Raw genomic sequence first — 12,558 nt, 5'->3', positions numbered from 1 at the left:
AAATTCTAAATATAAAAAAAAATCAAAACTCAGAAAATAAATTTCGATGCCAAACTTGGATAAAATTAAAGTTCTTCAGTTCTAAATAATAATTAGATTTCTGGTGTGAATTGTCCATTTTATTGAGTCAAATTTTAATGCCAAAGAGAAATTAAATTACAATAATTCACCTAAAATAGTACGAGTTCAAATTAATACTTGGTCTGATTTTGATAAAAATTCACAAAATTGTCAAATTAATTATCTGTTCAAATAATGAAAGAATTGTAAATAGGGTATTGGCGTCGTTTATACAAAATGCACAAAATATTACACACAAAATACACGCCTAAATGCCCATCCTGTTCCGTGAGTAAGTTAAGAAAGTCAGCTAAACCATGTACATAATTTATTACGTGCTTGCTAAATTTTGATGCCGAAATGAGACTAATTTAGTGATATTTTATCATTTATTATTTAAAAATTAGATAGGTCAGTCAATACTCGTAAAGGATAAAGGACACGCTTGACATGACTCAAATTAAAGTATTTGACAAAACCAAAAATTCAAAATATTTTAAAGCTCAAAATATTTGACAAAATCAAAATTCATAATAAATAAATGTTTGACAAAAATATCAAAATTCAGAATAAAGAAATGCCAGTAAAAAAATTAGGAACAATTAAGAATTTTATTATTTAGTAAACAAAATCCTTTTCATTTACACAGAATACATGCGTAAATCTGACCATATCTTAAAGCCCATCGGAAGTGAAGTAAGTTAAACCACGTACATAATTTATTACGTGCTTGGTGTGAGCCGTGAAGAAAACATTGACGAAGGATGAGACGAGAGGGATGAAAATGAAAGATGGTACATTTATACAGTGGCCGCGGAAGGGTTGGTGTGGATAGAGGGACAATGTCCCCACAGTTGTTCGATGTTCGCATCGTCTGCCCATGCTACATAAACCCTTCCCTCCCCCATCCTACAATATTAATGTCCCCACATGTCCCCACAGCTTCCGCGGTCACTGCACATGTATGTAGTCAAGTAGTTAGTCATGTTCAAGATTCGGTTTCTTCGGAGAGTTACAAAGTTAAGTATGAACATGGACAGATTTGCTACTTAAAGAGATTGCATATGCCCCAAGATCCCAGTCAGTCTGGGGCTGGAGACGCACAATTAGTCCAAAAGTGGTCACTTTTTCGGGCTCATTTCTCATTCATCCAGACAACGAGGAAGGTTTAAGACTTGTTCAATTTCACTTTGGTTTGGTGTTGGGACAGATATTTTTTGTTAGATTTGTGTAATTTTTGTACTTTAAAATTGAAAATAGTAGAAATTTTTGGGACTCATTTGCCACAAATTTGTGTAACGAGGAAGGTTTTACGACTTATTAAATTTCAGTTTGGTGTGGTGTTGGGACAGTTTTTTTCTACATTTTTTGAATTTTGAAGTTTAAAAATCGAAAAATTTGAATTTTTTAAAATACACTTTTTGTGTGGTAGGAAATAAATAAAGAAGTGAAAGTGTGTTGATAAAGTAAAATTTGGGAAAAAATGGATCAGCAAAAGTCGAAAAATTCGTTAAAATCGTGTCCGATAAAAGTGGGAGGAGATATTTTTAACCCGATTCATCCTCCGATAATTAAACGGAGAAGAAATTTGAGAACGCCAAAATGTGCGAGATGTCGGAATCACGGGGTAATTTCGTGTCTTCGAGGCCATAAAAAAATGTGCAGGTAAATTATTAAGTTAGTTGAATTAATTAGATCAAAGTTTTTTTCAACCTTAATTAGGATGAAAATTTAGAAAAATGTGGTTTTATAAATTTGCAAACTTCAGAAAATAAAGATTATTAAGGGATAAGCAATTTTCCTGGGCCCTGCAGCGCCCATTTTTTTTGTTTTTGCCACGAGCCGATTTGTAACCATTTAATTTTAATTTTAACTCAACAACGGTGTACTTGACATAGCCCGAGCCGAGCTATTCATATTTCTGTTAATTTCAAAATCTCATGTCTTTTCGTATGGTATTTACCAGTAATATTAATTATTTAAAAAAAACCTACTCCAAGCAACTTTGCGGGGCCTTTTAAGATGGCATTAATGCCATCTTGGTAGTTAAGGGCAACACATTTGGGTGGAAAAGACCCCCACCGACCAACCATTTGACCGATCATGCCCATCTTCGAACTCATCCTTACTTTTTACCCGAAGATCAAGTGTACAAAATTTCAAGTCGATAGAATAAGTTTAAAGAGAGTTATCGTGCGTACAGACAGACGGACGGACAGACAGAATCCTGACAAATGTATAAGGCCATCTTAAAAGGCCTAAAACTACAGTACAGATCTCATTTAGTCCTAGTCGGGACCAGAATCCGCTTCTAAAATTTTAAAGTAATTACAAATCTGCCCCCAGCACCCCTTTAAAATCTTGACCATCCAAAATTGTATTTAATACGCAGACGTAGTTTTAAAAATTGATATGGTATGGAGGCTAAAAATTTCATAGCTGAAAATTACAATTCTTAAAACCAGTATGGGTCACCCTGCTAGGTCCCCACGGCAAAAAAATCTTTTAATTTACTTGATATTTATTAACCTGGCATATCCCTACAGGATCATGGCAAATTTCAGTCTTCGACGACCGTTTTAGAAAACCAGTGGCCGCCAGTGGGGGTGACCCTACTGGGTGATTCAAATAGTAATTCGGTCATTACATTTGCTGTATCCATAGTCCGTGATTTGTTCATGATTTCGTCATAATTTGATGGTTTCTCGCATCCATACTCCATAATTTTCAAAAATATTTTTATTCCGATTTTCTGATTGGTCGATTTTATAATTCTGATGGTGATTAACATGCTGAAATCATGAACCTGTGAAAGCATCACCAAATCACTAACAAATCACGGACTATGGATGCAGCTATTGTACAATTTTGTACACATATGTGCATATTGATTGGGAAATGGATGATGGATTTGATTTGAATTTCAGCCCGCACGCGTTTTTGGCGAAATTCCATCACGCTTAACCATTTCCCAATCAATAGTGCATATGACCAATGTCTCGAATATCGGTCTACCAACTTTTAGAAAGGGGTCACCCTATGGGCCACTCTGGTTACACCTTGCTCACTTTTAATTGCATACTCTTTCATGAGAAGCAACCTCTTTACCAAATTTCAACTCGATATGACGATTTTTAAAAATCGGTATGGGTCACCCCCTCGGGTCCCTCCAGACAAAAAGTTCTCCCATCTGAATCAATATTCTTCTTTTAGAAGCCATTAGTAATCTCTGTACCAAATTTCAGCTTTCTGTGACAATTTTGAACTTTTGGTGATAATACCCGACCCATCCAGACGACCCACACCGGTCAACCAGTTAACTGATTTGCTCCTCTTCGAACTTAACTCACTATTTGTCCCATACTACATGTGTACCAAATTTCAAGTCTTTAGGATAAGGTTAACGGGAGTTATCATAATCCTGATATACAGACAGAAGGACGGACACGACGGTTCCAAAAGTCCTGGCTCGGGCTAATTTTATCATCACGATAATAAAATAAAATTCAAATATGTTACATAGTTACCATAATTTGGTATTTTTGGGTTTGAGTACTGCATATTTTGTCAAAACCTACCCCCTTCGGATGTGATTTTCACATCAATGCCAACATGGAGGATTTCTGAGACATACATAAAAATGAAGAAGAAGACTTGTAAGATTTTTTAAAAGATATTTCACAAATCCTCCATGCTGGCAACATGGTCAAAATTAAGGCCACAGAAACACCTTTGTCCCTTAACAATCTTTTTGTAAATTTATGTAAAGATGGAGCAAGTTAATTGAATAAATCATGCGCAACATCTTTACGCGGTCATTATTAATTTGGATGAAAAATTTAGAAAAAATGTGGTTTTTAAAATTTCAAAACTTAAATTTCTGCAAATTTGTGCAAATATGGAGCAAATTAATTGAATAAATCAAATGTAATATTTTTACGAGGTCGATTAATTAGGATGAAAATATAGAAAATGTGGATTTTTAAATTTTTAAAATTAAATTTCTGTAAATTTATTTCTTTAAAGATGGAAAGAGTGTCCTTGCGATATGTGCGAATTAGTGGCTGAGCGACAACGAATCATGGCAGCGCAAGTAGCGCTGAGAAGGTACATAACTTGAAAATTTAAATTTGTACATCAAAATTTGGACAACTTTAATAAACATTTGCAAAGTTGGGACAATTTTCACACACACTTTCAAAATTTGGACATTTTGTTACTCATTTTCGAAATTTGGACGATTTTCAGGCAGAGTTTCAAAATTCTGACGATTTTGAGAAACATTTTCCAAATTTGGAAGATTTCCATATACTTTTATAAAATTTTTTACGAGTTGCATGCACATTTTAAAAATTTGGACGATTTACACACACATTTCCAACATTCTGACGATTTTCATACGCATTCCCAAAATTTGTACGTACTCTATTTGTTAAAAACTTTTAATTATTTAATCCTCCAGGCACCAACTCTCCCAAAAATCGAAGCATCCTTCCTCCTCCGAAATGACCATCCCTGATTCCTCCTCCGACCACATCGTCACCAAAACGACCCCCACGACCCCCACCAAGAAAAACCCCCCTCACAAACTGACCCCCAGAATCCCAAAATCGTGCCATGCCCATCACGACACTCCTCCGACGCCCTCCTCCCTTCCCCCCACCCCCTCATCGCCCCTCTCCTTCTGGGCGAATCAGAGACTCCGGCGCAGAAAAACGTTTGCGGAACCGGAACTGTTAAAAAGCCAGTTTAACAACCCGACCACGACGGCACGGGAGGAGGAAAATATGTTCAATTTTAGTCGTCACTTATCAGACCCGTTTCTCCCCCCAGAATATTTTGGGAGTTATTGTTCCTACTATTACTACTCACTTTTAGCGTATTCGTCCCTCCTCGCGACGACGTGTCCAGTCCCCCCTCCATCGTCGTCCCCCGTGGAAAGGAGAGATAATCATAGTGAGGACGAAATTGGTGGGGGTGTCGACCTTGACATGCAAATTAGTTCGACAGGTCATGATTTAGAGGAGGACGAGGAGACGACAATTATTTCGTCAAATAAGAAGAGAAAGTCGTCGTCGTTATTTTCCTTCTCGGTGGAATCGATATTAAGCTAAAATAAATTAAAATTTGTAGATATATTTGTAACAATAAAATTTGTACAAGTACTTAAAAAAGCTAAAATAAAATTTATCATAATAAAATTTCTGGATGTTTGTAACAATAAAATTTGTTCCTGCTATTTATTGCTACTCGCTCTTGGCGTATTCGTCCCTCCTCGCGAAGACGGCCCCCCCTTCGTCCCCCGTGGAAAGGAGAGATAATAATAGTGACGACGAAATTGGTGGGGGTGGGGGTGTCGACCTTGACATGCAAATTAGTTCGACGGGTGGTCATGATTTAGAAGAGGATGACGAGACGACCCTTATTTCACCAAAGAAGAGACAATCATTATTTTCCTTCTCGGTGGAATCGATATTAAGCTAGAATCAAATTTGTGGGTGTATTTGTAACAACAAAATTTGAGGATATATTTGCAACAATAAAGTTTGTGGGTATATTTGCAACAATAAAATTTTGCATTTATTTGTAACAATAAAATTTGTTCTTGCTAATTATTACTACTCACTCTTGGCGTATTACTCCCTCCTCGCGACGACGACGGCGTGTCTTGCTGTGTCATCCCCCGTGGAAAGGAGAGCTAATCATAGTGACGATGAAATTGGTGTCGGAAATGGTGACCTTGACATGCAAATTAGTTAGACGGGTGGTCATGATTTAGAAGAGGAGGAAGACGAAGAGACCATAATTATTTCTCCGGAGAAGAGAAAGTCATCGTCATTTTCCTTCTCGGTGGAATCGATATTAAGCTAAAATAAAATTTGTGCGTGCAATTGTAACAATAAAATTTGTGCATATATTTGTAATGGCAAAATTGTGGAATGGCAAAATTTGTGGATATATTTAAAATAAAAATTTGTACAAGTACTTAAAAATAAAAAAATAGTACCTTCTTCTCTCCCCCAATTGAGAGACAAGATCATAATAGTAACGACGAAATTGGTGGTGGTGTCATGTCAAATAGTGACCTTGACATGCAAATTAGTTCGACAGGTCATACTTTAGAGGAGGAGGAAGAAGACGAGTCGATAATTGTTTCGCCAAAGAAGAGAAAGTCGTCGGCGTTATTTTCCTTCTCGGTTGAATCGATATTAAGCTAAAATAAAATAAATTTATACAATTTATGTAATCGATATATATGTAGCTGACATAAAATTTGTGGATATATTTGTTGTAATAAAATTTTTGCAAGTACGTAAGTAAAAAAGAATGTCCTCTTCTCTCCCTGCTCCTTTAATGGAGAGATGGGATTATGATCATACATGTTCAAAAAATATTTATTCATTCAAAGCCTTGAAAAAAAATATTCATTCCTTATTCACTCATTCATAATTTGTAAGAAAATTATTCAATATTTATTCATTATTCACCATTCCTTCATTATTCATTTTACTAAAAATTCACAGTATTAGATGAATTTCTCAACTTTCCCTATGTATTAAGCATTTAGTAAAAAAAATGAATCATTAAAAAAATATTAATTCATTATTCATTCACACGAATTGAATAGATATTCATTCAATATTCATATATTAAAAATCAGAACAAAATATTCATCCAATATTCATTCAATTTTTGAATATTGAATGAATAATTTATTCATTCATCATTAAATAAATGAATGTGAGCATGTATGATTATGATAGTGATGAAGAAATTGGTGGTGGTGGTGGGTATCAAATACTGAAGTTAACATGCAAATTAGTTATTTAGACTGGTCATAATTTAGAGGGCGAGGACACGACAATTATTTCACCAAAGAAGAGAAAGTCGTCGCCATTTTAAAAATTTATGAGTATATTTCGAATAAAAAAAATGTATACAGATTAATCCACACCAAAGTTTGGAATCTGTTAAGACATGGTTTTACGTTTCTACTATTTTTAATCGAGAGCTTCAAATTTTCCAGATATAATTGTCAGATGAAAACCTATGAAATTATCATATTATTCATTCTCCACATTTTCATGAAACGGCGTTAACCACTTCGCCCCTATAACGACTATGTGGCGTATTTGACCTTTACACCGAATACGACTATGTGGCGTAAGTTCCCTTGGCTCCGAAATACGACGATGTGTCGTATTGACCCTTGACAACGGAAACGACTATGTGGCGTATTTTCCGTTCCCACCGGCATACGACTATGTGTCGTATCCAGAAAAAAAATAGGTCATTGCTCTTCCAAGTATAGTTTTGAGTCAACAATCCGCCATTTGGGCGAGAAGATGAATTGCCTCTTCGGAACCAAAGTTATAAATGGAGGTAAAAACAATTTATAGCCAACTGGCTATTTCTAGTTAACACGCCCAGTTTTGAAAACTGCTGTTGCATGGAATTTTCGTCCCATATTTCAACAGCACTTTCAGATAAAATTAGTGAAATTGTTTTTCTCGGATTTAGAACGTCCGAACAACATTTTTGGCGGGAAAACTAACCACTGGAGCCGATGAAATCTCGTTGGGCGGGAAAATTAAGAGATTGTCTGGAAAGTAGCATATAATTTTCCCGTTAAAATTGAGTTATATTCAAAATGCGCTAAAGTATGGTTTCGAACAGTTGATGCTATAATTACTCATTAACACTGCTATCAATTTTAAGTCACTGTAAGAAAACGTTTGTTTTCCCGCCCTAAGTATGCGTAAATTCTATGCATGTTAAATCTACAAGAAGCAATTTTTACACATTTTAGTCTAATTACAAAATTATTTAAAGCCAATGTCATGAATTGAAAGCCATATTTGCTATGTTTAATTTTCCCGCTAAAATCGGCTTCTGGGGCCCTTGGGGCGCGATAATCGATTTTTGCGAATATATATATACTATTATGCACGTATTAATCAATGTTTGTGCAACTTTCCATGCAATTACAATCATTTTTAAATTCGGCGTGTTGGCTATTTTCGGCTATAAACATTAGTGGTTCGCAAAAATGCACAAAGGCAAATTACAACTCAAAATCCGTTCCCAAATGGTTATTCGCATCAACTTTCATAAAAAAGTGTCCAGAATAATTCCGGTGGGAACACCATTTTTCAATTCATCTCCCAGTAATTAACGTCACGCAGTAGGTGAAAATTTCGGGGTCAAGGGAAGAAAAAATTCGCCGTTACTAGGGGTGAAAGGTATGAAAATATTCGTCTCTCAGGGGTGAAGTGGTTAAACTAAAAGATTAAAAGTATTAATTAATTGTCAACTTTGTCGTATTCGTAAATGTAATTTATGATTTTTTTTCCACCTGCTACGACCTTATCGTATCTATTGTTAATTTTATGTACAAACGTATTTTTATGAAACGCTGTTAACAATGAAGGTCTCCCAGCGTGTGATCTACGATTTTGAGGAATTAGTGTCAATCGATGGCAAATTTGATTTGGATAAAATTTGCAAAAGACACGATCTCCCAAATTTAATACTAATTAAATTTTTGACACTAGGTATCTCAAAAATCTCATTTCCTCCCAAACGTGGGTTTGTGGACGAATTGACAAAAACTGAAGGAAATGAATACACCTGTTAAAAAATTATAGTTTTATTAATTATACGCATCTTCATGGAATGGCGTTAAATTTACGCAGAATTTGGGTCTCGCGGCGTATGTGAGCAAACTAGTGTCAATCGATCACAAATTTAGTTAGGATGAAATTTGCGAAAGACGCGATCTCCCAATGGGCACGTTTGGCGCAGATTTTTGCATCCGAAGAGGAGAAAAAGCGCCGAAAAGTCGACAAATTTTACCCCTTCATAATTTACTGAGCGTTTTCTCCTCTTTGGATGCAAATATCTCTGCCAGATTTATGTAATTAACATGAAAGTTGCAAATGACACGACATCCCAATTTCTTGCAAGTGGTTATTTGCACCTGAAATGCTGAATTGAGCAAAAATTTAGTTAGGATGAAATTTGCGAAAGACGCGATCTCCCAATGGGCACGTTAGGCAGAGATTTTTGCATCCGAAGAGGAGAAAACGTGCAGTAAAGTTGGAAATAAGTGTAAAATTTGTCGACTTTAGGACGCGTTTTCTCCTCTTGGGATGCAAATATCTCTGCGAAACGAGCCCATTGGGAGATTGTGTCCTTCGCAAATTTCATCCTAATTAAATTTGTAACCGATTGACACTAATTTGCCCAAAATCGGAGCGCATGCGCTGCGAGACCTCCATTGTTGTAAGAAGATAAAACTAATTTTTTTATCATAAACTTGACAATTTTGGGGTAATTTTTAAACATGTGATTTTCTTCCTATTTAAAACGGATATTCAAGACTTGAAAAGAAGACATAAAAGTAATCCATGCCTGACTAATGTAGCGATTTTTGTGGAGTCCAGTCCACTTTTCTTTTGTGGAAAGGCCGCTCATGCCCATTTTTACAACTTGTTTTCCAAACTTTTGACGGAAATGGGAAATAAAGAGGATTTATTGAATGAAGGGTCTCCACATTTGGGAGAGGAGATGCACAACACCAACAAGGGAGGTCCTGGACAGAGATCAGCGTAAATATTGCTTAAACTGGGAAACAGACAATCAAGTCAAACAAGACGTGCATTCATTTACACCAATTTCTGTACATACGCATGTGCAGTGACCGCGGAAGCAGTGGGGACATGTGGGGACATTGCCATTGTAGGATAGGGGAGGGAGGGGTTTATATGACATGGGCAGATAAACATACCTGTTCACTTGTTCATTCATTTCACTGATTATGATAGTGAATGAGAATAAATTTCTTGTCATTTGAATGAAAATGAGTGAAAAATTCAGTCATTTTAGATGAATTACTGTGAATGAAGGATTTTTCACCATTTCATTTTTCACCCTATGCTTAATACATGGAGCGAAGGTAGAAATGAAATCCGCTGAGGAGAAAATGAAATCAGTTTGAAAGAAAATGACTGAATGTAAATGAAAATCTTCAGTCAGAAATCGGGATGACTGACTTTTGAATGAAAACTAAATTTTTGAACAGGTATTCAGATGATGCGGACATCGATCAACCGTGGGGATATTGCCTCTTTGTCCCCATGCACCCGCGCTCCGCGGCCACTGCGCATGTGAATATGGTATCGGTATCTGGTATGAATTGGCTTCCTTTTACGGTAACTTTTACTTAAAAGAAGCTGCTCTTTTGGGGAGGGAAGTATGTATCCGAAATATGTGTAAATTTCTGACATGTGAGGATCTCTTCTTCTAAAAGCTGAAAATCCTTTGTGAAAATTTCCGGAATTATGTTTAGCTTAAAATTATGTCCCGTTTCCTGCCAGGACACTTGATTACGCGTGCGTATGTACATACCATTACCAGTGATCCTGTATAAGCTGAAAGGATGTACTTCTCAAATCAGATCATAAATTCACTACATAGTTAAAGGCCAATCTATGTATTTGAATTAGACTCATTTGCATATGCAAGTTATGCATGCATGTATGTATGCACATGTGAATGTGCACGTGTATGTATTTTATGTATGCATCACTTATCGTGACACGTACCACCCGTCATCCTTCCTGCATTACTGCTTATTTAAATCGATGAAAAATAAACCGTAGTAACGTTAGAAGTAGCTCACCCTGGTATAAGTAGTTGGATATAATTTTGCATCAAAGGTACAAAATAAGCGGATAAAATAGGTGCATAATTTTTTTATAATTTTGCACCAATGGTACAGAATAAACGGGAAATAAAAGAAATTTGATATAATGTTGCACCAATGGTGCAGCCGAAATGGTTAAAATTGGGACTAAATTTTGACACGATTTCGAGGTTAAATATAGGCTGCTTAGGCTAACTAGAACTTTCAGTTAATCCTAATCATTGGTGCAGAATACATCGATTCCTCCAATTATTTCGCACCATTTTGCGTTAACGATTTTTGGATACCAATTGTGCTACAAACTAGGGTTAAAATGGTCTTGGGGCTTATTAATTAGCATCAATTGATGCAAAAAACTCGTGAACAGACAGACAGACAGACGGACAAGAGGAATTCAATAGCTCTCATGCTACGCAGGGTGAGCTAATAATCAATTAGATTAAATATTGGCAAACAATTGGATTCCTGTGTCAACAAAATATCGCGACGTATGTATTGTATTGTTACATATGATATTATTATCCGGTAGAAAAACATAGCCCTCATTCATTCATGGACACGCTTTGTCAAACAACGCCGACCGACATCCGTCCGCCGTCACCACTTGGGAAAAAGGAACTCTGCTCGACATTTTATAAAAATTGTGTCCAATTTCCATTGTTTACCTTCCTCTTCGTCGAGATGATTGGTAGAACAAATTGGACGAAAATGCCACACCAGACCACTTTTGCCTTCACTTTTCCTTTCTTAGTAATAACGCTAAAACTGGATGTCTACCGCATTTTCTGCTATTTCTTCTTCATTTCAACCTCTTTTTTTCTTTAAGCATGATGTGACTGCTGAGAATGGAGGTCTCACAGCGTATGCGATCCGATTTTGGGCAAATTAGTGCCAATCGATGACAAATTTGATTAGGATGAAATTTGCGAATGACGCGATCTCCCAATGGGCCCGTTTGACAGAGATATTTGAATCCAAAGAGGAGAAAAATGCACAGTAGATTTGGAAAATGTAAAATTTGTCGACTTTAGAACCGGATTTCTCCTCCTGGGATGCAAATATCTCTGCCAAACGTGCCCATTGGGAAATCGTGTCTTTCGCAAATTTCGTCCAAATTAAATTTTGCGATCGATCGACACTAGTTTTACCAAAAATCTCATTTCCTCTCAAACGTGGATTTGGACCATTTGGCAATTGACGCAAACTAAAAAAAATATGTAATGTCTGTACTTCCACCTGTCAAGAAATTATAGCTTTTATTAATTATACGCATTTTCATGATCCGGCTTTTAATGTATACACAATTTAGGTCTCCCAGCGTATGTGATCCGATTTTGAGGAAATTAGTGTCAATCGATGACAAATTTAATTGGTATGAAATTTGCGTAAGACGCGATCTCCCAATGGGCCCGTTTGGCAGAGATGTTTGCATCCCAAGAGGAGAAAAGTCGATAAATTTTACACTTTCCAAATTTTCTGTGCGATTTCTCCTCTCCGGATGCAAAAATCTCGGCCAAACGTGCCCATTGGGAGATCGTGTCTTTCGCAAATTTCATACTAATTAAATTTGTCCTCGATTGATACAAGTTTGCTCAAAATCGGAGATCATCCGCTGGGAGACCTCCATCCTGAGAGAGATGACCTTCCGTCCGCGATGATGATGTAATGTTTGTAAGCAAGTGAAGCGATGATAAAATCTCCAACTAGTGACTAGCAGAAGACCATCATTTCTACATATTTATGCCCAAATGCAATCATCCTGCATCGTCCCATACACATAGATAAAAGAT

General features: G+C 36.4%; 1 protein-coding gene across 1 annotated transcript; it reads left to right on the top strand.

The window, feature by feature from the left end:
- Positions 1-1,161: 1,161 nt before the first annotated feature.
- On the top strand, positions 1,162-5,546 carry LOC110862182 (doublesex- and mab-3-related transcription factor 1). The gene is made up of 3 exons (XM_022111361.2): positions 1,162-1,725; positions 4,087-4,167; positions 4,523-5,546. The coding sequence occupies exons 1-3, from the start codon at positions 1,544-1,546 to the stop codon at positions 5,172-5,174; spliced, it is 915 nt and encodes a 304-aa protein (XP_021967053.1). The 5' UTR covers positions 1,162-1,543; the 3' UTR covers positions 5,175-5,546.
- The last annotated feature ends 7,012 nt before the right edge of the window (positions 5,547-12,558 follow it).

Source organism: Folsomia candida, unplaced genomic scaffold, assembly GCF_002217175.1.
Source record: "Folsomia candida strain VU population unplaced genomic scaffold, ASM221717v1 Fcan01_Sc050, whole genome shotgun sequence".
NCBI lineage: Eukaryota > Metazoa > Arthropoda > Collembola > Entomobryomorpha > Isotomidae > Folsomia > Folsomia candida.
Note: the sequence above shows the minus strand (reverse complement) of the source record. Positions and strands in the feature narration are given on the sequence as shown.

Coding starts and splice junctions, on each gene's coding strand:
- LOC110862182 (XM_022111361.2), top strand. CDS start 1,544: ATGGATCAGCAAAAGTCGAAAAATTCGTTAAAATCGTGTCCGATAAAA. Junction 1,726..4,086: donor GGCCATAAAAAAATGTGCAG/GTAAATTATTAA, acceptor ATTTCTTTAAAG/ATGGAAAGAGTGTCCTTGCG. Junction 4,168..4,522: donor GCGCAAGTAGCGCTGAGAAG/GTACATAACTTG, acceptor TTAATCCTCCAG/GCACCAACTCTCCCAAAAAT.